The 26,899-nt window shown below is 39.9% G+C and overlaps 1 protein-coding gene across 3 annotated transcripts in view; it reads left to right on the top strand.

Moving 5' to 3' along the window:
- Nucleotides 1–26,899, top strand: part of UBE4B (ubiquitination factor E4B) — a 65,978-nt gene that overhangs the window by 6,793 nt on the left and 32,286 nt on the right. The window contains exons 2-8 of one of the 3 annotated variants that reach the window (XM_075121178.1): nucleotides 5,739–5,925; nucleotides 14,348–14,483; nucleotides 15,028–15,115; nucleotides 19,198–19,342; nucleotides 20,265–20,493; nucleotides 22,252–22,662; nucleotides 23,613–23,726. In XM_075121178.1, the coding sequence (XP_074977279.1) occupies nucleotides 5,739–5,925; nucleotides 14,348–14,483; nucleotides 15,028–15,115; nucleotides 19,198–19,342; nucleotides 20,265–20,493; nucleotides 22,252–22,662; nucleotides 23,613–23,726 (1,310 nt within the window). The remainder of the gene's footprint in view (nucleotides 1–5,738; nucleotides 5,926–14,347; nucleotides 14,484–15,027; nucleotides 15,116–19,197; nucleotides 19,343–20,264; nucleotides 20,494–22,251; nucleotides 22,663–23,612; nucleotides 23,727–26,899) is intronic. The other 2 variants (XM_048824790.2, XM_048824793.2) reach the window with 2 other exon arrangements.

Here is a 26,899-nt window from a genome sequence, read left to right as displayed (position 1 = left end):
GCTGTTTATGCCCTGTCATCTCCAAAATGTACCATGTTTAAGTATCAGGGCACAAGACGAGAGCTTTATCAGGATTTCTTAAGATGGTTATGACATCCTCTGGGCCAATCAGCACAGGGAAGACCAAGTCACATTAAAATCTACTATGTTTAAGTGTCCTCCTTAAACACTCTAGTAATCCAGTCACATTTTAATGTGACTGGATTACTAGAGTGTTTAAGGAGGACACTTAAACAAAATAGATTTCTATGGAATAGACTGGGCCTTAAACGTGGCTGTAGCTAAGCCATTGTACCAACCACTGGTCAAGCAAACTGTACTAGCAATAATTATGTTTAAGCAGAATTGTTACTAGTATAGCGTCAACAGTAGTATGAATGAGACTGTTAGTGCTGCTGCTTCAGAGTGGATTTGCTGTTAAGAGAAGGGAAAAAGAAGATGGAAATCCAAAATGCTCTCATATAGTAGGGAGATCAAGAATAACCTTTCCGCAGTGCAAGTACAAAAATCATGATGCACATACATTCCAGTTAAATAATATTGCCATGCATTGCTCCCATGTTTATCTAGGGTGTCTTGAAGACCTTTTGGATAAATGGGCTGATACAGTAATTCTCATTTCATACTGTTCCATAGTGTGACTGAGAATTGGCTTCTTGTGTCCAATAATCTTTTCTTCTGAATGTCTAAGCCAAATTCTATAATATGCTACAGAGGCGATCCTGGCACTTACAGGCCGGTAAGCCTAACTTCAGTACCAGTCAAATTGGTTGAAACTGTAGTAAAGAATAGAATTATCAGACACATAGATGAACACAATATGTTGGGGGAGAGTCTCACTACATTTGTAAAGGGGAATTATGGGTCAACAAGCATGTGGACATGGGTGATCTCTAGTGGATAGAGTGAATCTGGGCTTTCAGGAAGCCTTTGATAAGATCCCACACCAAAGGCACTTCAGCAAAGTAAGCAGCCATGGGATAAGAGGGGGAAGGGCCTATCATAGATCAGTAAGTGGTTAAAAGGTAGGAAACAAAGGGTAGGAATCAATGTTCCCTCTAATTTTTGACAGGCCGTGTGTGCAAAAAATTTGTTCTGTGCAAATTGTTGTGCTTCTGTGAAAACTTTTGTGCACACGGTGTTTCAGTTTCGCTGTGTGCGCGGGAACAGTGGTAGGAATAAATGGTCAGTTTCCACAGTGGAGACAGGTAAATAGCAGGGTTTCCCCAAGGATCTGTACTGGGACCGGTGTTGTTCAACATATTCATAAATGATCTGGACAAGGAGGTAAACTGAAGTGGCAAAGTGTGCAGATGATACGAAATTACTAAAGATAGTTAAGTGCAAAGCTGACTGGGTATGTCTACACAGCAAAGAAAAACCCACAGCTGCCTTGTGCCAGCTGACTTGGGCTCATGGGGCTCTGGCTGTGGTGAAGTTTCATTGCTGTGTAGATTTCTAGGCTCAGGCTGGAGCCTAGGTTCTGGGACCTTCCCACCTCACAGAGTCCTAGAGACCAGGTTTGTCTTTCTTTAAATATACCCTGTGAAGAGTTACAAAAGGATCTCACAAAACTGGATGACTGGGCAATAAAATGGCAGATGAAATTCAGTGTTGTGTAATGCACATTAGAAAACATAATCCCAACAATACATACAAAATGATGGGGTCTAAATTAGCTGTTAACACTCAAGAAAGAGATTGTGGCATCATCGTGGCTAGTTCCATGAAAACATCTGCTCAATGTGCAGCAGCAGTCAAAAGCTAACAGTGTTAGGAACCATGAGGAAAACAATAGATAATAAGACAAAGTATCATAGTGCCACTATATAAATCCACGGTACACCCACACCTGGAATACTGCATGCAGTTCTGGTCTCTCCATCTTAAAAAAGATATATTAGAACTGGAAAAAGTATAGAGAGGGCAACAAAAATGTTTAAGGGCATGGAACAAATTTAATGTGAGGAGAGGTGAAAAAGATTGGGACTGTTCAGTTTAGAAAAGAGATGACTATGCGGGGATACGATAGTGGTCTATAAAGTGTATTCTGTGGAGAAAGTGAATGTGTTATTTACCCCTTCACATAACACAAGAACAGGGATCACCCAATGATATTAATAGGCAGCAGATTTAAAACAAACATAAGAAAGTACTTCTTCACACAATGCACAGTCAACCTGAGGAACTCCTTGCCCAGGGATGTTGTGAAGGCCGAAAGTATAATTGGATTCAAGGGAGAATTAGAGAAGTTCATGGAGGGTAGGTCCGTCAATGGCTATTTGCCAAGATGGTGAGGAACATGCTCTGGGAGTCCATAAACTTCTGGTTTCAGAGTAGCAGCCGTGTTAGTCTGTATCTGCAAAAAGAAAAGGAGTACGTGTGGCACCTTAGAGACTAACAAATTTATCTGAGCATAAGCTTTTGTGAGCTACAGCTCACTTTATTGGATGCATGTAGTGGAAAATACAGTGGGGAGATCTTATATACACAGAGAACATGAAACAATGGGTGTTACCATACACACTGTAACGAGAGTGATCAGGGAAGGTGAGCTATTACCAGCGGGAGAGAAGAAAAAACAACAAAAAAACCTTTTGTAGTGATAATCAAGGTGGGCCATTTCCAGCAGTTGACAAGAACGTGTGAGGAACAGTAGTGGAGTGAAAATAAACATGGGGAAATAGTTTTACTTTGTGTAATGACACATCAACTCGCAGTCTTTATTCAAGCCTAAGTAAATGGTGTCAAGTTTGCAAATTAATTCGAATTCAGCAGACTCTTGTTGGAGTCTGTTTTTGAAGTTTTTTGTTGAAGAATTGCCACTTTTAGGTTTGTAATCGAGTGACCAGAGAGATTGAAGTGTTCTCCGACTGGTTTTTGAATGTCATAATTCTTGATGTCTGATTTGTGTCCATTTATTCTTTTATGTAGAAACTGTCGAGTTTGGCCAATGTACATGGCAGAGGGGCATTGCTGGCACATATCACATTGGTAGATGTGCAGGTAAACGAGCCTCTGACTGCCATAAAGTGGGACTGGATGACACGGTGGATCACTTGATAATTGCCCTGTTCTATTCATTCCCTCTGTGGCATCTTTCATCGGCCACTTTCAGAAGACAGGATACTGAGCTACATGGACCCTTGGTCTGACCCAGTGTAGCCATTCTTATGTTCTTATGTAAGTTGATTTGATACACTGACTTAAATGTGGCCAAATTAATTTTCAGAGATTTGTGACCAAATCAACTTGAGACCAAGCTGAGTTTTCACTATATTGTCAAGAAACTTTCCAGCTAATTGAAAACTGATGTAAATTTGGCTTTGCTTTAGTTTATGTTCTAATTTTGGAACTTGGATCCAAAACCTTAGGACTTAGTTCTTGCTGTGTTTTATTCACCTTTATATTGCTGCATGGATGAATATTAAGAGACAAGTAAATATTCCTGTCTCCTTGTGACATCTGTGGTGATGACTCTAGCTTTAGACCACCCCCAGTCCATTTACAGACACACACAAAAATTATACTTTTTTTTTTTAATGCAGATATGGAGATTTGGGCCTTTGTCCTGCAGACATTCAAATGGAACATTACACATGTGAGTAACCCCATTGTAGTTTATGGGGCTACTTGTGTGTCATGTTCAGCACTTTCATAAGTTTTTTTTGGGACTGGAATCTTAAAGTGATATTTTTTTCTTGCAGAGGAATTAGTTTACAATAACAACATCCAGTCATTGACACAGTGTGAAAGAAAACCCTCGGGGTACTTTTCTCTCACATTAATTGTTCTCTATTTTATATAGTATAAATAGCATGATGGCCCATCAGGGTAATCCGCAGGCAGGCCACGAAACGTTTTGTTTACGTTGACCATCCCCTGCAGCTCCCAGTGGCCTCAGTTCACCATTTCTGGCTAATGGGAGCTGCGGGTAGTGGTGGCCACCCATGCCACTTCCCGCAGCTCCCATTGGCTGGAAATGGTGAACCACGGCCACTGAGAGCTGCGGGGGGCCATGCCTGTGGATGATCAATGTAAACAAAATGTCTCGCAGCCCGCCAGCGGATTACCCTGATGGGCTGTGTGCCGAAGGTTGCCGAACCCTGATATAGGTTAACAATAGAGGATACTCTGAGTTACAGCTCATTTACAAGGTTTGTGTGTGTGTGATTATATATATATATATATAGGGATTACTTGAACTACTACCAAAATATGTCTACCTCTTGGGTGAAATGTAGTAACTGGCTAATGGTTAGAGCAACGTTACACTACAGAAAAGTTGCAAGTAAGTGGGTATATAGGATATAAAATCTTCAGCTTTCGTCACTCTGCAAAACAGATTTGGGGGAAAATGTGAGTTCTATTTCTTAAATATTTTTCTGTAGAGAGCCCAGTAAGAACAGTTTTTAGCTGCATGAGTGGATGCTGCTTTGTCTTGCTGTGATAGAAACACTGCAACTTCACTTTGTAAAGAGTAGGATTAAGATATTCTATTCAAAGCCCTTTTTTGGTTTTTTTTTAAAAAAGATTTATTTTCTTTCCACCTTCCATATTCATGTCGTGACATTAGAGTCAAGGAAGAGATGCTCCAGAAGCTATGTTTCCCCAGAGTTTTTCAAGTCTGGTTTAATTTGATCAGTTCATCATCTTTCTCTATTGAGGAAGGTTTGGCAGTCTATTAAATGGCTGTAGTAACATGGTGTAAGTCACTTGACACATCTTTTCTTGCACCTCTTTCACCTGCTTGGCAACTCTTGGGTATTATGGGCAAAAGTAAGAAATGGTGCAGTTGATTGAACACTGATTTAGTGCTAGAGAAGTGGTTCTTGGTAATATTTAACTTACTTTCTGAGTTTTTAATTTTTTTTAGTTTTCTGGTTCTAAAAATTCTGTAGATATTATTTTTCCTTTGTCTATACCCTATGTATCAAGCCAATCTGCTTGTGGTGGTACTGAATTTTAGAAATTATAAAGAACACTAGCAACCTGTCACATGTTGCAAGCAAACACACTTCTTTACTTGTGTTATTAATAACACATTAAGGGATAGAATTTTAAAAATCCAATTAACCTGTCAGTTTATGCTCATTTACTGCTCCTAGATGCAGGATGCTCATCTCTTCATTTACTTTCTGTATTTCTCTGTTTGGCTGAAAAATGTCACTTAGAGTCTTCATGTTTGGGTTTCAAACACCGTTGGGTAATGATCTTTTGATTAAAGATATCTGTTTTCACAAGACATTTTTTTAAATACAAACTTTTCTCTTGGTCTTAGATGTTATGAAATTTGGGCAACATTTATGTTGATAAGGTTCCTTTAACAGAAGAACATAGTTGATTCCATCAATTGCTAAATTAGAGGAAGGGAATTGTTATATGTGTTCACATTGCTGTGCAATAGGAAGTGAAACCTGTCTTAAATGACCACTCAAGGGACTAACACAAATTGGGTTGGCCAGTAGAGATGGTCTTCAAAGATATCAAAAATGTACTGGAAACTCTAGGGGTATTTTAAAATGGTCACATAAGACAGGGGGATTGCTTATTGGAGGTGATCTTTAATGCAGGTTTCCCTTTATATCAAGGGTCATACATTATATTCTTGTTTTTGGTGATGCCTTTTGGTAGAGGTTGATATGCATATTGCTTGGAAGGACCATTGGTGCAATGTTTGTGAAATTCTGTGTGTGTGTATGTGTGTACTTTATTTACTTCTTATTTCCTTTGTACAGATCCGTCGAAGGCGCCTTGCTCGGCTTGCAGGTGGACCATCTTCCCAGCCCACCACCCCTCTTACCTCTCCACAAAGAGAGAACCCACCCGGACCACCTGTAGTAGTGCCAGCCCCAGGTCCATCCCCCAGTTTTGGCCTGAATGTCCATAGTATGACCCCAGCTACCTCTCCAATTGGTGCATCAGGTAGGTTGCAACTTAATCACTGAAGAATTATTTTTTTGGTGGTTTTTGTGATTATTCTATTGAAGATTTTAAACCTATGATATAAGTGCTACAGTTGTTTCTGGTATAATTTGAAAGGAGTTGAGGAAAATGGACACTTTTTGATGTATATATTTAATTATTTTCTGGTAAACTATATACAATTGTTTAGGTGAATGCATTAACATATTTTAAAGGAGTAAACCAGTAAAGGAGAGAGCTCTTCTGTACAATTTTTTTTGGAGGGAGGGAATTACAAATGCTTCTAAAACAAAGTTTACTCAGAATTAAAACATGGTGTAGAGTGAAGTATGTAATTTAGATGATAGTTCACAATGCTTATGTCTTCTGAGTATTCTGAATAAGAGAGAGCATTTTTTTCCCATCTGCCTTTTAGATTATCTAAGATTTTAAATAACTTTTTTTTTTCGTTTGTTTTGGTTTCTAGCTGGACTTCAACACTCAGTCCCAAAGTCCAGTTTTGTTTCAGATCATGCATTAGTAGTGTTTGGTGCATTTGAATGATGCATGTGGTGTCTCTACATATTGTTTAAAGGAGCAAAGTGTGTGAAGTCAATAAACAAAGGGAAAAACAGTCTTCTAACATTTTTGGAGGGTAAAGGTAGAATCACTTTCAGTTACAACTCTTGTGAATCTAGGAGTCAGAAGGCTTGGAAAATGTCCAAACCAGACTAATTCCTTTTTATTTATTTATTTATTTTTTAAATGAGCAGGTGAGAATGGGAAGAGGGATGTTCTTTTGCTGAGACAGAGTTAATTATGCAATTTTTATTTATAATCTGGGTTTTGATCTAAACTTGGCACACATGCCAAATGTTATAAACTTCATCTGTAATCACAAATTATATTTCATGTTTATAGTTTTATGAAATTAGAGGCACTGAACTGAGATTTTTTTTTTTAAATGTTCAGTATTTCAAAGGTGGTGGTTGGCTATTTTTAGCAAACTCCTACTAAAAGATCAGAGACGTTAAATAGTTGGGGGGTAATGAAAAATATTTTTCCATGCCTGTGCAGATCAAGCTAGCACATGACTTATTTGCATTGTGAGCCTTTGTCTAATGCGCTGGGTTTATGGTTATGTCCTTTGGAACATACATTCAGTAAAGTCAACCTAGAAGGCTGGAAACCTCCTCCTTTTATTACATACAGTCCTGTCTCAGGACTGGTTAGAACTCTGACTCCTTGTTATAATGTTGACTTGTCATAATGGATTGTTTCTTACCTATTCTTTCTACCGCCCATTTCTCTGCATTTCAGTCATGACTGAGAGTAGTTATTAAAAGCATTTCCAGCGAAAAGCTAATTACAGTTACAATTTAAAACAGTACACTGGCCTTGTGATAACAAAGAAATGACACAGAAGCAAAGGTGATTTAAAAAAAAACAAAGAAACAACCTGATAGTCCTATAAGTAAGTCAGTAGGTATGGTGCAGAGTCCATGTAGTTTGTGTGATGGTTCTTGGGATACCCAGGAGGACTGAGAGTCACCTTATTACCCCCTGCCTCTAGCAAGAGAGAGAGAGACTTGCTTGTGTTTAACTGACTATTGGCTCCTTGACATCACCAGCCTGTTGTTAGCCAGACAGACAATTTACTCTGGGCTATTCCAGCCCTTGCTTTCCTTGGAGGTTAACAATAAATATAACTCAGTCCCTGAATTCTTTTGAAGCGTTCCCTTGTAGTGTCCAGTCCTTTATTTACTGAATGCTCACAGAAATACCAGGGTTTGTGGTCCCCAAGAGAGCAGTGTATACAACAGCTTGCCTGATTCAACTAGGGATCAGCATCTAGCTTCACACCACAGAACTGAGATATACTTATAGCAAAAACGATAAGTGTATTACCAAAGTTTCAAGAGACCATAAGGATAATGGAAACAAGGGGGTTACATATAAAATAAAATCATAATAATCATCCTAGAGACTAATCTTAATTTACCAAGCTAACCGCCTGTCTAAAGAGTTCTTATCTCACCCAAAGTCTTTTGCAGTGCCTTCCAGTATGGTAGGCAGAGATCCCATTTTAATCACTTTAAATGCGCTGTCCTTTATTTCCTAGGTGAAGAATAAAGGTACACCTACTTCCTAGGTATCTGTCTTGCTTTCTCTTTGTATCGTACAAAGTTTATTTTCTGTACCCAGAGTCAGGATCACCAGCCATGTCTTATTCTCAGTGTGCTGCCTCCTTGTTGATTTCACACACACTCCCCTTCCCTCCCCTTAACTCTCTGTGTAAATGATTCCCCATTGTGTTATCTTGCAATGCTTAATTTGTATGTCAGAGAGACAGGTGAATAAATATCTCTTGTCTGCCTTTGTAACTCTGCCTTGATACAGACTTTAAAACATATTTTCAGTATACATACATAACTCTTTACATAGTATCTGTACCTAGATTTCTCAATTATATTAATGACCAGTGTGACCCTGGCTTTCATTTAAGAACTCACATGACCTTCTTTGGTGAACCAGAATCAGGATATTCTTGTAACCCTCTTACCAGTTGGCATTGAGAGATTCATGGGTCACAGTTTGTTTACCTGGGGAGGTCAGTCTGGCAAATTTATTAGTCTGTTCTAGACACCCAGAGCCTAGGGATGCATGAGCTGTTGGTTTGTCATGGCCAAGAGCATAAAATCACTAGTTAAAGTACAGTGTTCACTTTCCATAGTACTGATTACTGAAACAATGTTCAGTTTTTTTTTTCAGATCAGATGGGGGGTTAGATAAACTAGAAAATTGATGGTGGTTATTGAGAGTGTTGCTCGATGCTGAGCATCCACTGTACACGCTTCACATCAGCAAAGGCTCATTTAAAGCTATACAGTTTGCAGGAATCCCTTAGCAGTGCTACATGTTCTCTATGTATATAAATCTCCCCACTGTATTTTCCACTGAATGCATCTGATGAAGTGAGCTGTAACTCATGAAAGCTTATGCTCAAATAAATTTGTTAGTTTCTAAGGTGCCACAAGTACTCCTTTTCTTTTTGCTTAATTGGCTGAGAATGCTGTTAAAAATGACATGCTAATTGTCAGCTTCAGCCCAACATAGATTGTTAACCCACACTTACTTATTCTTTTGTTTTTGTTCACAACTGTTAAATTTACCATGTAAATCGTGGCAGGAGTGAGTTACATATTCCTTCTGTGTTTTCATACTACTCTATAGAACATACTTGTCTTTTCAGCCACAGAACTGGGATGTTTTGTTAATCTTAGTTTAACTGTATTTCTGGTATACATGCTAATTAATAATACCTTGCACATCTATTATGCCTTTCTTCTAATGATCTCAGAGTACACTTCAGACACACAACCTGTCTGAGGAAGTTAAGTATTATATGCACTTTGCACAAAGGGAAGTGGAGTCAGGAATAGTCTGGGCTTCTGGTGCTATGCTCTGGCCACTAGGCTGCATTCCTACCCCATTTGATTCAGAGGTTAAAGGCTTATGCCCTATTCCTGGAGATATGGAGGTTTGCTTTTTCCCCTTCTCAAGAGAGAGCGGTTATCACCCCCCTCTTCTATGAACTCTCCTTTTTTTTAAGGCCCCATTTCGAGGCCACAGTACTCCAGCTAAGCAGGGTTTGGACACACTGCCTGATCAGGCTTGGCAGGTGATGGTTTTCAAATCGTACTCATTAAAGCAGAGTGCTTGTTCTGTTCCTTCTTACCTTGTCTTATTTTAGTTGGTAATTTTAAAACTATTAGTTTGCTTTGGGATTACCCTGTCAGTGGATGGAATCCAAAATGGTGGTTGAAGTTACAGAACAGTGGCTATTCCAGCTCTACCTTGCTGCATGAACCTGCCATACTTTTCAGAAGAGAGCAGATAGAGCTCTGATATTTGCCTCCTGCAAATCTGAACCGACTGGTACCTCTGTTAATACCTAGCATTTACGTGGAACTTTAAATCTTCAAAAAGCTGCGCAGACGTTAACTAATTAACTAACATTGAGAAGGTATGATTACATTACATGTGGCTTTTAGCTTATACAGTGAAATAAAAAGAAATGCACAAACATATAGCGACTATAAAATTCTGCCCCCACACAGATTTTGCCCAAAAGCTTCTGCTTCCATGCTGAAATGGGGAGGGTTGGCTGGGTTCACTCTAATTATTTATCTACTTTTTTTTTTTTAAACAGAAGAGTTGATTACCATTGATAACTAGTTTCAGAGTGGCAGCCGTGTTAGTCTGTATGCGCAAAAAGAAAAGGAGGACTTGTGGCACCTTAGAGACTAACCAATTTATTTGAGCATAAGCTTTCGTGAGCTGCAGCTCACTTCATCGGATGATTACTTTCAAGCCACCTAACCTGGGGAATTGGGAGACTGACATAGTTTAGCAGTAAGAGCAAATAAACATCCCCACTAGCTTCCATAAATAAATTAGAAGATTTTAAAAACTGAGCTCTGCAATATGTATTTCAAATCATCCAAAGAAAGCGTCTCAAAATTCCAGTTATACATTAACATTACAAAATCTATTTTTGATGTAGAAGATGGCTTTGAGAGTAACCAGTTGGTGAACTTAATTGTCAGTTGGTGTCTCTTCATCTGCCCTTAGCATGGCAAAGCTTTAAGGAGTGCATCCTAATTTAGGGTTGCTCCATCTCCATCAAGTTACTGGGCCATCATTACACTTTGTCAATAGTTCAGTTCTTTTTGGAAGCTAAATCTGTACTTGTTATCAGAAGTGTTCTGAGAACTAAGACCCCAGCAAACCCATAGAAAAAGCTAACACTTTTTAAGGGGTGTTATGGAGACATAACTGTAACATTACAGACCTAAAAGTGGCAATTCTTCAACAAAAAAACTTCAAAAACAGACTCCAAGGAGAGACTGCTGAATTGGAATTAATTTGCAAACTGGGTACAATTAACTTAGGCTTGAATAAAGACTGGGAGTGGATGGATCATTGCACACAGTAACAGCCGTTGGTTAGTCTCCAAGGTGCCACAAGTACTCCTTTTCTTTTTACACACAGTAAAACTATTTCCCCATGTTTATCCCCCCTGCCCCCCACTGTTCCTCAGACGGTCTTGTCAACTGCTGAAATGGGCCACCTTGATTATCACTACAAAAGGTGTCATCCCGTCCCACCCCCCATCCCCCGATAATAGGTCACCTTACCTGATCACGCTTGTTCCAGTGTGTATGGTAACACCCATTGTTTCATGTTCTCTGTGTATATAAGATCTCCCCACTGTATTTTCCACTACATGCATCTGATGAAGTGAGCTGTAGCTCATGAAAGCTTATGCTCAAATAAATTTTAGTCTCTAAGTTGCCAGAAGTCCTCCTTTTCTTATAACTGTGACCCTTTTCAAAATATGCGCTATTTTTGGCTACTTGTTTCAATGTATAGATTTACTGTGTGTATCGGAATCATGTTAAGATACAATAGTATCCCCTCAAATTCTGATAATGGGACCATGCTGTATTATAACATGATTCCCCCAACACGGTACTTTTTGAGTGTGTAGGTGTGGAGCTGATTTATTGACACCCTCTCTGCATTGCAGCTGAAACTTTTCTAACAATAACCATATGGTTGTTTCTAGTGTAGGTCCCTGACCAAGTTGAATAGGGATTTTTTTTGACAATTTAGCCAAATTATGCCACAGTGCATACTGTCTTCCATACCATGTTTATAACATGGATTTAAAAATACAAAAGTCCTTTTCCATATTGGACAAAGAAACTGCTAGAAACAAGGACATCTGACAACTTCTTACTTAACGAATTTATACTAGTGTAACTCCATTGAAGTCAGTGGAATTACTCCAGATGTGTACACATATGTAGAAAGAGAATCTGGCCCAACCCCATTTAAATAGCTATTGCTAACATTTTGTTATAAAGTGTGGACACAACCAGATGCTTGGTTTTTAAAGTTTTGAGAAGTGTTTTACTTAACCTTTTCTTCATTTTGACCAAATGAAACAAAATGTTTTTTTGTTTTTTTTTTTCAAATTGTATTCTTCTGCAGGCTGGCCTTATTTTTGCGGTTTAGATTTTCTCGTGAAGTAGAAATTTGTGTCAAGGCTTTGAAATATTTTGTGAAGAAACTGCTAAAACAAACCACTTGCAGAAAAAATGGCCTAATCCTGGATCTGTTCTACTTCACTCTCCACGTTGTTAACTTGAAAATGTGATACTGCCATAGGCATGGGAGAAGCTACTGCAGATTTTAGTAGTAGTGCTGGAACAGACCCAGTGCTAGAATTTAAAAGTAGATTGTCAATCTGGTTTTACGCTTTTAACCTGAAACCTAATACTATTCGAGGAATGTCTTGTAAATAACAGATGGAAAACCCTACAGGAGTGGAATTCACTGCTGCTTTCATATTAAACAAGCAGGCTAATACCTTTTTCTTTGCTTGGTCTTCAAAGAGCCCAGTTATCAGCACACAAGTATAATACCACAGAACTGCTACAGTAACAGTTTGTAATTTAATAATTTATTAGTAGGCAAGACTTAACCTAACACCCTTCTCCCTGACCCAGTATCACCAGACAGGAATTTTAGGAGCGTGCTGCAGTTAAGCGCTGACCTCTATATGGATGTCAGTAGCACTCAGTCTGCTTTCAGTAGTTTGAATCCAAGGTTTATTCTGCATTAATATGAATTTTATATGTGTATTTCTCCCTACACCCTAGAATGGTGGTGTGCATGCCTTCACATCAGAGATAACCTGGCTGACTGGCACCCAGGTTAGCCTAGCCATATTGCATAGCTGCACTTCAATTATTTTATCCTCGCTGGTGCTGCGCTCATCTGTTTGCATTTCTAGGATATCTGGGGCATATCCCGTGGTTCTTTGTGCTTTAGTAAGTTGAGCCACACTGGTTCTTTCCCACTGAGTTGTGGGAAAACTTGTTTCCCCTTCTGGGCACATGGAAGGAATCATGGGGAAACAACCAGCATTTGAATGGTCTTAGCCTGCATCCTCACTGCTAAGTGGGCAGGATGCCACCCAAGCGAAAGCCTCACTTGGGGTTGAGACTGTACTCCATGACTGGCCAGCTAACTTGGGTTGAAAGTATCACTGAACTCAGGTCGGAGGTTTTAGTGTGTGGAGGAGAACCAGCTTATGGGGAACACTCAGGTCACAGCTGAGGTTAACTCTGCAGTAAAGACTAAAACTTTTGTGTTCATTTGAAGATAGATAAACAGATGGGGTTGGGATGACTTGGCAGTCTTTTGACATCGTATAGCACTGTCTTACAAGTGATCAGAGTTTGATAGTGAGCTTAGTTCCTCTCTTCCTTGCTTGGGAAGGTGGACTGGGGTTGCACTGGTGGGTCCCAGAGGTAACCGTATCCAACCTGCCTCAGACAGGAGAGTTTGGTCTCTGCAGAAGGGAGGCCTAGAGAGGGAAATTCCTTATTTCTTCCTGCCCAACCCACAAAGGCAAAAATAGATTTGCATATAAACTGCTTTTGGTGCAAACTATTAGCTTGTGTGAGTGCATCTCCGAGGGTGATCTATCCACATGAGGGATGGGGTCAGATGGATGGACACACAGTGATACCTACACATATCTAATAATATATCTATAAACAACTCCATGAACTTTAAAACTTGGCAACAATTTGCTGTGAGACACTTCTTCTGATTTGGTCAGTCGCTTTCTACAGCCCGAGGGCTGTTTTTGTTTTGTCTGTTAACAGCATGTACATTATTTACTTTAGGATTAATTTTTAAAAACTGGCTGACCTCACAAACCTGTAGGGAAATTGTATCAAAGCATCAGTATGGATTACCGTGCTCTCACATTGATCCCTTCAGGCATTTGCATTCAGTGCAATTTTTTGGAAGGAGGAGGGATGGGAGAAGGCTGTTATTGAGCTGGGTAAGTGTATTTGACGTACCCATATTTCTTACCTGAGCAGGTTGGAAATGAGGAAAAATTCCTGAAGTCCTCTTTTTGAGCTCTGGTATACATCACTGCCAACATGTAAATCTTGCGAATATGTAAACCTTGGTACAGTTAAAACATAGAATTACCACAGCTTCACATATCACTCAGATGTACAGAACACAAAGAGTTTATTTAAAATCAAACAGTGCTTTTCTTAGAGGGAACCCTGAGCATTTCACAGACATGAATTAAGCTTCCATTCTCTAGTTCATGCTGCAGGTAAGCATTCTTCCCTCTACTTCTACAGACATGGAAGAGGAAATACAGACAGACAAACTTGCCTGAGGCCATACAGTAATTCAGTGGCAACAATATTGTAATGCATTATCTGGAATCCTTAATAGCTGGATTGAGAAATGATTGCAAAAAACTACATGGATCTCACGGGATAATTAAGTGGTGGCTTCGCCTTTCTGCAGCACTAATCTGGTTGTTGCTTTTCTTTAGGAGTAGCCCACCGAAGCCAGAGCAGTGAAGGAGTGAGTTCGCTCAGCAGTTCCCCATCTAACAGCCTTGAAACACAATCTCAGTCTCTCTCCCGGTCCCAGAGCATGGATATTGATAGTGTCACCTGTGAGAAAAGGTAAAGAATGCTGCTTATACTACCAGGCAGATATTGCACTACAGGCCATCTAAATATGTACAAAGAAAATACTCTTTATCTTCCCCTCCCAACCATGTTAAAGGTCAAGTTTAAAATGTTGTATTATTTCCTACAGTGTGTAACCTTGTGCTTTGTCCTGTCTTTTTAATGGAGTCACTTTCTCCTAAACTGTTACAATACAGAGGGTCATCCTAGACATCACAAGTGACCAGCATGTTGATAGGTGTGACTTAACTGTATTCAAAATAAATTGTAGGATGGAATGGCTGTACATTTTTCTTTGCCTGCTTAAGAAATTCATTGTCATATTTCTTGTATTAAAGCAAACATAACGTGAGAGGCAGACCCATTTACTGACTAGTAACTTAATTGCCACATTTATGGATCTGGCTATTCCCATGCATCCGTCCTTTTTCCTGAGCAGTTTCCATTTAAGAGAACACTCCTTTAGTCAGCATCTTCATAAAGAACTATCTTTGGGTTTCCAGCAATTAATGGGCTCTTCTGTTCTTTCCTCTTACAGTATGTCCCAGGTGGATGTAGATTCAGGAATAGAGAACATGGAGGTCGATGAGAATGATCGCAGAGAGAAAAGGAGCCTGATTGATAAGGTTGGCTCGTCCCAGAGTCTGTTTCATTTCAGGCCAGTTGTAGAAACTCTGTATTGTGACCTTTAGCTCTCACATTTTATAAGCGAGCTTACTTGGATTATGCAACTTAACGTTTAAATTTAAAGCATGACTGTTTTTTGTTTAACGTAATGAATGCTACTGTTTCATAAAGTATTAGATTTGTTTTACGAAGACTTTGGCTTAGACTCAGTCTACTGCCTTTTACTTGTATTAGTGAGGCAGATGGACTAATAGATGAGCATTATGATACTGGCTTTGCTCTCAGTTTTTCCCGTGCAGATGTCTTGCTTTCCCTTTTACCGCTAGCAGTTTTAAATCAGACTTAGAGAAATGTCCCTAATCAGAATCAATCTTCGGTAGGCTCCCCCAAAGGATGTGGAACAATAGTCAGATTGGTGGAAGAGCAATATACAGTATTGCTCTTAATCTGTCTTCCATTGGATCACTCACCTTTGTGCCACATAGATGTTTTTGAGGGGAAGTACCCAATCTTCAGGCATCATCTGACTCGCTCCCATCCTCAAATTCCCTGGTCAAACCTAAAAAAGACAGAACTCATGAGATAATGAACTTTTGTAGCAAGCAACTGGATGGTCTCAGAGTGTTTTCTGCACAATAGCTTCAGCAATCCAGTGAATGGACTCTGGGAAAAATGCTCTCGAGACCTTGGGAGGGATATTATACTTTGAAATAAAATTAGTTTAACCCTCAAAATCTGGTTTTTCTGTGATGGGATTAGATCAAAGCAAACACTTACAGGAAATAACTGATATAATTTTGAAGACCATGTTCTCCTTTGTAAAACACTTTCAGATCTCCTAATGAAAAGCATTATATGAGTTAGGTATTATTATTTATTACAAAAGAGAGAAAGAAGAGCAGCTAGCTCTCCCACACATCTAGATAAGGGATGGGAACCTGAAGAGCAGAACGGGGGGAACCAGACCCAAAGGTCAGATTCATTCCAAAGTTATCACTTGACTTTTGGGTCCAATGCTAGAAATGTGGCCTTAACGTGGGTGTGGAGAAGCTTCCACCAACAATTTTCGCAGTGCTCCTTCTAAGCCTTTGTTTACCTCTGTACTGGCATTAATAAACTCAGTTGGTGAAAGTCTGGCTTTGAGCCATGTTGCAATAACCCTGATGCAGAACTAATTTTTCTGAGCAGTCTCTAGTTGCAAGCCAGGCAGTCAGACAGCTTCCATTGTGCTGCTGTGAAATAAGTAGTTTCAAATCAAGGGTGGCTTGAATAGGGGGCTCAGTGGAGAGTACGAAGAAGCTTTGAAAACTTGGCTTGATTCCTCTTTAGCCTTCTGACTCCTCTGAGTGAATGAATTGGAAAGGAGGCACACCAAAACCATTTTATAAGTAGGAAATTTCCTTCCCTTCCTTCTGCATGGAAAATGTGGGCATTATTTTAGAATAACTTTGATATTTTGATAATGTCAGTATTGAAGCCTTTTTGTTTGCATGAAAAGGAAGCAGAAGAGTTTGGGGTTTAATTCCCTATAGGTTCTTGTGTTGTGTGAAATAAAATAGTACCAGTTTAATTTTACATACCTTACAGTTGTTAATTGAATTCACACTAAGTTACCATATCCTGCCCAAGCTTTTAGGTTATTTGAGGTCCGTAGGCATGTGTATTGTTTCTTGGCTGCAGAGGAGGGATGGAAAAATGTGAAACAATAGCGGTGGATAACTTTTGTGGGAGTGGTAAGGAAACTGAGGCAATCTCTGCTGGATCTTGAGTGCTAACCTGAATCAGATTTTTTTAATTTTATTTTTCAGTTTTTTCCAGTTTGTTGAATTTTCTCCCTCCCCTGCCAACCTTTCTTTTTTAAAGAGAGCAACTTCTTCAAAAGATACTGACTTATCCTGATACTTTTAAAAAAGCTCAATATCAGCTGAATACCTGATGTGTTCTATCTGATAACTATGCCATACTCTTCCAGGAGAATGGGCTTTGATCCAACAGGCTTTTTCCATCTCTTAACTGTTGTGGCTTAAAATCGCATTTGCTGGTATTTTGCCATTGTGATGTGATCTGGCCCGTTTACTTTGTGTAATTGACAACTTTAGCATGCATTGGAAACTGATGTATGTTAAAATGAGAACAAAGGCATATGGGTTCAGGCTATTCCAATGCAGACCACATCAGGTGAATTGTATTGCTTATGTCAGTAGTTGCAGTTGTTGCCATTAGAAAGTCAGCATTTGCTGATGAGAAGGAAAGAGAATAGAAAAGATGGCAAGTGTGTTGGGTTTTGGTGTGATGGAATTAGGAAGAGTGGGGTGAGGACGGTCCAGTCACCAATCCAGTAACCAGTGTGTCCCAACAAAAAGTGTTTGGGAACTGGTGGAACGTGCCCTACATCATAGAGCTCCAAGTGCAGGGTTCTTGCTGGGAGAAAGAGAAGAAATAATTTTTGGCAGAAATCACTGACCTTTATGCAACAAGTATTTTCAATGTTCTTGAGTGATTCTTGTGTCTAATTACAGTTAGCCTTGCCAGCCATGATGGAGAACAAAGGTTGCTGGTTACATATATGCAAAAAGAAAAGGAGTACTTGTGGCACCTTAGAGACTGACTAATTTATTTGAGCATAAGCTTTCGTGCTCCTTTTCTTTTTGCGAATACAGACTAACATGGCTGTTACTCTGAAACCTGGTTACATATATGTTCTGGAAGAGTTTTAAACACTATTAATTCCTCCCTCTTTGCAGATGATGATTATCAGAAACTTGCTTCCCTTATTTCTTGAGCTACTTTTCCACCTATGCCCCCCAAAATCTGGCATCGCCTTTGTAAAACCACCATGAATTGCTAATTCATTCTTTGTGTTAGCAATTATTTATTGTGACAACTTTTTGATGGGAGTAACTGCAGAGAAGCTTCTTTTGCCTTGGAATTGAATACAGTTAACATGGCTTTACTAAGTGAAGGGAGGAGACGAATGAAGCAGGCCCTTGAGTACTTTGTCCTGCTCTTTCCTCTTTCTAAAGAGAGGCAAAGCTTTGGGACTGGGTGGAACAAAAGCTAGATTGAGCAAGCAGCAGTTTGTAACAGTTCTCCCCAAGTGTTATGACCAAAAGTTTTCACTTGGTATCAGGATTAATTTTCTCAGTTTATTTTTTTTTCTTGTATTCTCTGTTTGACAAAGTACTTATTAAATATGCTGAGACCTGTTAACATTCATTCAGGTCTCATCTAGCAACTGGAAATTCCCAGTTGCTTCCAGGCATCACAGTGTGCAAACTGCAGTTTCATTTACAGTGGAACTTCCATGTAGAATTAAGTTTTTTTTTAAGAGAGACTGACTTGTGCCGTGAGACTGCTCCTACTCCCATTGAAGTCAGTGGAAGTACTCCCACTGACTTCAAAGAGCTGGGATCGGGCCATGAATACAGAGCATTCCTCTGTATTTAACATTCAGCAAGCCAGCTAACTGGAAATGGTTTTTAACTGTTGTATGGACACAGTTATTTTTGTTGGTCTTTCTTTGGTAAAACAAAGATTAAAAAGAGGGGAAAATCTTTAGGTTTTGGTTTTGAGATGAAATCTTAAAAAGTGGAGGTCCTGTCTGCTCTGGGTGGATGTTAAGTAAAATTAAAATGAACATACAACTCCTTGTAAGAGTAGAGAGTTGTGCCAGTATCCAGGCTAAAATTTTTCTTCCTCCCACATTATTTTCTAATATGATGTATGCCAGTTGCTTAGCACCATATTGTTGTGTGCTATCATTATTTCATTTCTCCTATAATTCTTCTTTGTATAATTTTACTTTTTGAAATATTTTCTGATACTTGTATGACTGTCCTTTCATAAGCACTCAGAATCTGCTATCAGAGTCTAGTTGTGGCTTTCAAACTGACATGCAAGAAGCCTTTCAGAACATTTTCTTTACAGAATCAATGGATAATAAGTGGTGGGTTTTGTTAGTCCTGTTTCCTTTTGGCCACCAGAGCTGATTTAAGGTGTCATATTGTCCCTGTTGAAACTTTGACTTGCATAAGCCAAACCAAAATGAATGCAAAAAATGTTTCCCTTTTCCCTCAACAAGGAGCCTCCATCAGGATCGGAAGTATCTGAGGAGCAGGCCTTACAGCTGGTCTGTAAGATCTTCAGAGTATCCTGGAAGGACCGAGACAGAGACGTCATCTTCCTCACTTCGTTCTCTGAGCAATTTAAGCAGAACCCAAAAGAAGGTAGGAACTTCAGTCGTTCGCATTGTGCTAGTTAGGGTATGAAAGAACAGATTGGAGGAGTCATGTCTTCGTTTTCAAACATTAAGATGGTGTGGCTGGCTTGTTGTCCAGCTTCATCTCTAGGTTTTTGTTCAGCTGCAGTCGTATAACTGATGCTGCAGTGATGCTTGAGCTTTTCTAGCTGCGTTTTTTGCTTGATGCAGACGTTATTGAGCACAAAATACATTTGTCATCAGTAGGTGCCAATTACAATGGGGCCACAGTACATGGACAAAGGCAAGATCCTTCAAGGTGCTGAGCACCAGCAGCTCCCATTGAAGTCAACTGCCTTTATAAAATTGATCAATCTGTTGTTGGGAAACTATTGTGCAAGCGTTGCCATGCTTCTGAATCTTTCAAAAACCCTTTTATATTGAAGTATTCAATATTGCCTCATAATAGATATGGCTGCTGTTCATTTAATAAAACTAAGGAAGTCTGCTGTCTATTTATTAGATTGATCACCATTTTGTCAGATTTAAATGACCGATTACTAGATACCAAAACACTTCATTGCTAATTTAAACTTGTGTTTTCCCTTGACATTCTGTGACCTTATTCGAGAAAAGGAAGGAAAATACAAGAGAGTTTAAAAAGAAAATTATCTGTAATGTCCACAATAATGACATTAGACCATGTACAATTCTTTACATTCTCCACAAACCTTGAGCTTGCATGTTGCTGTATTCTCAAAACCCGAGATGATAGAGACCAAATGATAATTTTTTGTTAAAATAAAGTAACCTAGTCTATTGCTATTGGCAACAATAGCATTTAATTTATGGAAATAGAAGAAAATGTTTTGGTTGGGTTAACCACCGAGGTCCCTCAGGAGAATCCTCATCACCACAGCGGTCCCTAATTTTCTTGCTGTCCTCTTCAGTGTTCTCAGATTTTAAGGACTTGATTGGCCAGATTTTAATGGAAGTTCTGATGATGTCCACCCAGTCGAGGGACGAAAACCCATTTGCCAGCCTGACAGCCACATCCCAGCCAATTGCAGCAGCTGCCCGGTCACCTGACAGAAATCTGATTCTAAACACTGGCTCCAACCCAGGAACAAGTCCTATATTCTGTAATGTGGGCTCCTTTGGTTCCAGCTCCTTATCCAGGTAACTTTGGGTACACTAGAATGTTGGTTTTGTAAGCGTGGGTAAGGGGAGCCTTAGGCCTGGTCTACACTTAAAAGGTAGATTGACATAACTATGTAGCTCAAGGAGTGTGAAAAATGACACTCCCCTTACGTAGCCATTCTGACTTAACCCCTGGTGTAGATATTGTAGCTCAACAGAATAATGCTTCTGTCAACTTCGCTACCGCAAAGAGGTGGAGTTACTACTGTGACAGAACAACCCCTTCCTTTGCTGTAGTGTCTAAACGATGGGGTTACAGCAGCATAGCTACAGTGCCATAGTTATGTTGCTGTAGTGTAAACAAATCCTGAGTTCTCACATTTAATGTCTTCTGCTTCATATGGGCCTCGAAATGGCACAAAAGCAATAAGTACAGAGCAGGGATCGGCAGCCTTTCAGAAGTGGTGTGCCGAGACTTCATTTATTCACTCTAATTTAAGGTTTTGCGTACCAGTAATACATTTTAACATTTTTAGGTCTCTTTCTATAAGTCTATAATATATAACTAAATGTATGTAAAGTAAATAAGGTTTTTAAAATGTTTAAGAAGCTTCATTTAAATTAAAATTAAAATGCAGAGCCCTCCCGGACTGGTGGCCAGGACCTGGGCGGTGTGAGTGCGACTGCAAATCAGCTCGCGTGCTGCCTTTGGCCCGCGTGCCATAGGTTGCCTACCCTTGGTATAGAGGATTTAAAAAAAATGTTTCATCCTGCTGCACCAGCAGGTTCTTCCTGCTTTTGACTGGACGCCCATGGTTAAATGCACATTTGGTCATTAGGGCCAGATCCTCAGCGGATGTAAATTGATATAGCTCCATTGAAGACAAATAGATATAAACTAGCCATCCACAAGTTTAGGCTTGAAATTAGACAAAGGTTTCTAACCATCAGAGAAGTGAAGTTCTGGAACAGCCTTCCAAGGGGAGTAGTAGGGACAAAAGAATCTAACTGGCTTCAAGACTGAACTTGATAAGTGTGTGGAGGGGAGGTATGATGGGGCAGTGTACAATGGCATGTAGCTGATCTGTGGCAGCAAATATTTCCAACAGCCGGTCATGGGACACTGTATGAGAAGGACTCTGAGTTGCAGAGAATTCTTTCGCAGCTGTCTAGTTGGTAGGCCTTGCACACGTGTTCAGGGTCCAACCGATCCCCGTATGTGGGGTCAGGAAGGAATTTCCCCCATGTCAGATTGGCAGAGACCCTGGGGTTTTTTCACCTTCCTCTGCAGCATGGGGCACGATCACTTTCTGGTTTAAACTAGTGTAAATGGTGGATTCTCTGTAACTTGAAGTCTTTAAATCATGATTTGAGGACTTCAGTAACTCAGCCAGAGGTTAGGGGTCTATTACAGGAAAGGGTAGCCAAGGTTCTATGGACTGGAACGTGCAGGAGGTCAGACTAGATGATCATGATAGCCCCTTCTGAATTTTAGAATCAGAGTCTATGACATAATTGGAGCCTCACTGACTTAAGAGCCTGATCCTCAGATGAATTAACTTCTAAATGTATAATCCAAGCAATGAAATTGATACATTGTTTAAATATTGCAAATAGCCTAAAATGAGATTCAGTAGGTAAAAGCATTGTATGTGATGTGTTACGTGGAATATACATATACTGAATGGTTAATAGTAGTGAGGTGTTTCTGTTGTTAATTTTGTCTCTCTCTTGCCCTTCTTCTGTGTATCCTAAATGGCTGCTTTTTTTCCTCCTCCCCTCCCTTAATTGATTTAGTCTCTATGGGACTAGTCCAGCTTCTAGTTACAATTTCTCAAGCCACGTGCCAATGACTGGTTCATCTGTTACCCCACCAGCCAGTTCACTTGCCACCACATCTGTGCCTTCCATTTCTGTCAGCCCTCATCTCACAGCAGCAAGTCCTTCTGGAGTCCAGCCATCCTCTCCGAGGTACCACCCGTATACCATCACCCACCCCTGGGGCTTTTCAGCTTCTCATATCCCACGCTCCTTGAGTATCTCCATCCCAGCTAGCTCACCAGGTCCTCCAGTCATGGCTACCAGTCCTCAAGCTGTGCCACTCAGCTCGTCCAGACAGAGGTCCACAACAGTGGGTCCACCTTTGTCCACTGCTTTGCCCGGTACCTTGAGCAGGCGTTCTTCTTTCCTAAACAGGATTCCTTCTAGGTAATTCACAAGCACAAACAGTGTCTATTACATATGCAGTGCAGGGTGTGGTGCATTTATGCCGTTTGGAAGAACTTGTCTCTGTACTGAGCTCACTCTACTTACCAAGCATTGATTTTTCTGTTTGTGTTGAGCTAATACGTTGACTTGCTAACAAGCCCTGGCTGCCAAAGTACTAAACCTTTTTCTGTCGGTGTTTGATATTTAACATAATTGGCATAAAGGTAGCAATATCGTTATACATTTCCCCTTCCTTTTATTCTTCTTTCCACCCCTCCTCACTGGTAAACTATCTTCCTTTGGTTTAAATTGCAGTTCAGTCACTCATGCTGGATAGTCTATCAAAGAGGTCTCCTGGTTTGTAATTAACTTGGTGTAGATCTTCAGTTGGTTTGTTGAATGCTCTTGCTTGCTGGAGTATGTCAGATTTGACTCCATTAGTGTATAGACTTAAATGATTAGCTCCTCTTTGTCAGCAAAGACAGGTACTACTATCCTGGCCCTCTGCCAGCTGCTTCCAGGATCCCCCATCCTCTGCAGGAGGGAGAAACCAACAAACAGTCTTTCTGGTGCTCTCATTTTACTCTGCAAATGCTGTGGTTCAATTGAGCAGCTCAGAGCTCTGATTTTTAGTATTCAGTGAGATTGAAGGGCTTCCATTTATGCAGTAATTTTTCTAAAGACTTTCCTTGTTTACTTCATTAGATGTGTGTGTATGTTTTTATTTTGATATGTGAATAACTCATAGTCAGTAGCATCATGGAGCGTGTTAGCTTAATTTTGTTTTTTCTAATGTCATGGATTGTATTAACCATTGTTTGCTGCATGTTTAGGAAGAAGATTTTTGACAGATAATTTATAAAGGAAAATTATAGCAGTTTTACTTGCTGTCTTTTCATTTTAAAATCTGTTTTGTTCTCTGATGGCCTTTGTCGCTTTTGTTGCGGTAGTATATACGACAACCCTTTCTCCCTCCTCTTCCTTGCCGTTTCTGATGTGTCTGGGGACAGTAGTGATGAAGAAAACGAAGATGGTGATTTTTCTTATGTCCAGTTTGGGTCCAGGTATTGGAGAAATAGAATGTAACTTGCATGTTTGGGTGCTCTAGGAACTAACAGTTTGTGGAGCTTTAAGCGTTCTTCAGTGGAACTTCGGAAACAAGTAAAGAAGGAGATAACTTTACAGGTCTTAATGGGAGATGAAGGATAAACGTGCATACTAAGTCTGAGTTAGCCAGTTCTCCTTTTTTTAAAAAGAGATGACTCAGAATAAAGGAAATGTTAGTCATGTTGCCCTTCAGGTTTAATGACCACAAAGTCTGAAATGCCCATGTAAGTGGAACTCCTTCTTGAATGCATGATATGAGGAATATTGCTCATCAAAAACTATACCTTCCAAGGTCAGTGCTACCTCCTGCACAAGCACTTCTTCTGCATACTTGAAAATGAGGGCAGAGGTTAGTGGGGAATAAAAGACAGAGCCAGATCCTCAACTGATGTAAATTGGTGCAGTTCCATTGGAGTTAATGGAGCTACAGCAATTTACTCCAGCTGAGCATCTTTCCTCTAATCTGCGAAGCACATGTTACCTGATTCTCAAATGCACAAGTAGAAATCAGCAGCCAGTGGAGACGGGTGGTGAAGACTGATACATTTGGGACACTGAGTTGGGGAGAAAGATAGCTTATTGTGAATCAAAGACCTACTGTGAAGTTCTTCAGTTTATATGGCACTGAAATACATGACAACAAGATGAGAATTGGATATGTTCACTGCATGTGGAGGTTACCCATTAGCCTTGCAAATATAATACAATTTGCTGAATACTGAATGGGCCAGGCAGGGAGATGCTTCTAGGAATGACAATGAAGGGCAGGATCTTCTATAATGATATGTGTAGCTGGAGAAGAATAACAGCAAATGGCTGAATGTGTTATCAGTGTGTCTCAACCTCCTTTGAAACATTTTTGCTATAGGATGCAGCTTCTGAAATGAAAAAATAAACAACTCCCGAATGCGTGTTGCTCAGTTCTAGGTGATCTGTGTTCCTGGTCTGGCCCTGGTGATATTGGTTCCATTATCCCCATTAAATAATATCTACAAGAAACATGTTCGGTATCTATTCTTTTCTTTTGCACATAGCCAAATTAGGAGATGGGTATAGGAATAGTATATGGGAAGCATGCCCTTTGGAGAAGGGCAGCTCTTTGGAAAACAGTAGCTCTATCACGTTTCTAGCATATTGAATACTTTACACCCGTCTTCAGTTTCCTGTCCCAGGCTGATGGCGGCCAGCCACTGATCTGTCTTAGGATACTATAACGGCTCCTTCATAGCAATACAAATCTACTCATGATGCTTGCAAATTTGTGCTTATTGTCTCATGTATTCCACATAGAGTGTTTATATCTTGAGTATAGCAATGAGACTTTTTAAAAGAAGAATTTAGTCTGAATATTAATTTTTAAAAATTCCTAAATTAGGAAAATCTAATTAGGATTTGAAGTATCCTCCCAAGAGAAGTGTGTGGAAGCACCATTGCTTGGGACTTCTAAAACTAGATTAGACAAAGAACTGGAAAGTGCCATGTAGGGGAAATGCAGTGCTGCACAGGAGTGGAGGAAAGTCCTAGAAGACCTTTCCAGCTCTTACGTCTGTGGTTGTCCGTGGTGGAACATTAGAACATAACTATTGTGACAAAGTTAAAATCTGTAGATTTTATAAATAACTGTTGGAAGATTCTCAGGGAGGCGAGTTTAATAAACTCCCATCTTCCAATCCACACTGAGTAATTTCAGGAGAAATATTTTATGCAGATTGAAGTTTTGCATTTTGTGTACAAGAAATTCTGTGTTGTTTTCACCCTTTGCTTTAATTTCAAATATTACATCTGTGCTATTGAAAACGTAGCCCAGATGTTAGTTAACACAATTCATGCAGTGTAATATCTTATGGGACTACCACACTTCAGGTGACTTTGCTGATGTATTATGTCCTGACGTTCTGACTGACTGCAGTGGAATATCAGTTTGTCATGTTCATACTTTAATCTAACGTTTATGCAACAACTTTCATTTTGAAGGTTTTAAAGCACTTTGCCTATGTAATAAACATATACAGCTGTGTATCGGAATAATTTCAGCCATTGCTAAAATGAAGTTGCCTACAAAGTAACTAACCTTGGCGTGAAAAATCTTTTTTACAAATAAATTGATATTGTACAAATAAAGGTGGTGATCTTCAGGCTGGAGGTGAGAAATTCAAGGTACAAGAAAGAGAGTACACGGAGAAACTCATATGTATGTGTAGTTTTACACTGGATTAAAGCTTGAACCAATACCATGTCAGTAGGGTTAAACTGGTGATTGGGGTGGAGATGTTAGTAATGAGAGACAGATGGTAGGTCTACTCAGCAAATAAACACCACGGCTGACCCATGCCAGCTGACTTAGGCTTGTGGGGCTGTTTCTTTGCTGTGTAGACTTCTGCGCTGGAGCCTGAGCTCTGAGACCCTTGCACCCCACAGGGTCCTGGAGCCTGGGCTCCAGCCCAAACCCTGGGTCTCTGGGTATGTCTACACAGCAGTGAAACAGCCATGCAGCCCGAATCCCATGAGCCCAAGTTGGCTGGTAGGGGCCAGCTACAGGTTTTTGTTTGCTGTGTAGACATACCCAGAGACCCTTAAAAATGGCCTTGTGAAGAATAGCTGTTTGACCACCCATAATGACAGTTTTTGGTTTTTTTAAACTTGTTACATGTAGTGACTATATAGTTGTAAACCACTTTTATAAACTGGGATTTGCATGTTACATAAAGTTGCCAAGTTTAAATTGGAGAGAAAGAGACTCAGGATCGAGGATCCAGGAGAAATGGGTTCTGTTCCTGTGTCTGCCATGGATTTCCTGTGTAACCTTCGGCAAGTCACTTCATCTCTCATTTTTCATGTCTGTAAAATAGAGGATGGTGATGACTGCCTATCCCAAGGGAATAAATATGAGATATTGCCAGAGATTGAGGTATCAAAAGGGAGGTGCTGGTATTAGTTGATAACCAAAAGCACCACATGTTGTCAGGACCAGGTGGTATATCCAAGAATTCTGACAGAACAAAAGAATGCAGTGGCTGAGCTGCTAATGAAAACAAGAAGTCTCGTAAAAGCGAGCTGCTGTATTGGAGACCTGGAGGGAAGCAAATGGGGAACCTATCTTAAAAAAACAGAACATGCACCTACCAGAAGC

The sequence above is a fragment of the Caretta caretta genome, chromosome 18 (genome assembly GCF_965140235.1).
Source record: "Caretta caretta isolate rCarCar2 chromosome 18, rCarCar1.hap1, whole genome shotgun sequence".
In the NCBI taxonomy this organism is placed as follows: domain Eukaryota; kingdom Metazoa; phylum Chordata; order Testudines; family Cheloniidae; genus Caretta; species Caretta caretta.
Note: the sequence above shows the minus strand (reverse complement) of the source record. Positions and strands in the feature narration are given on the sequence as shown.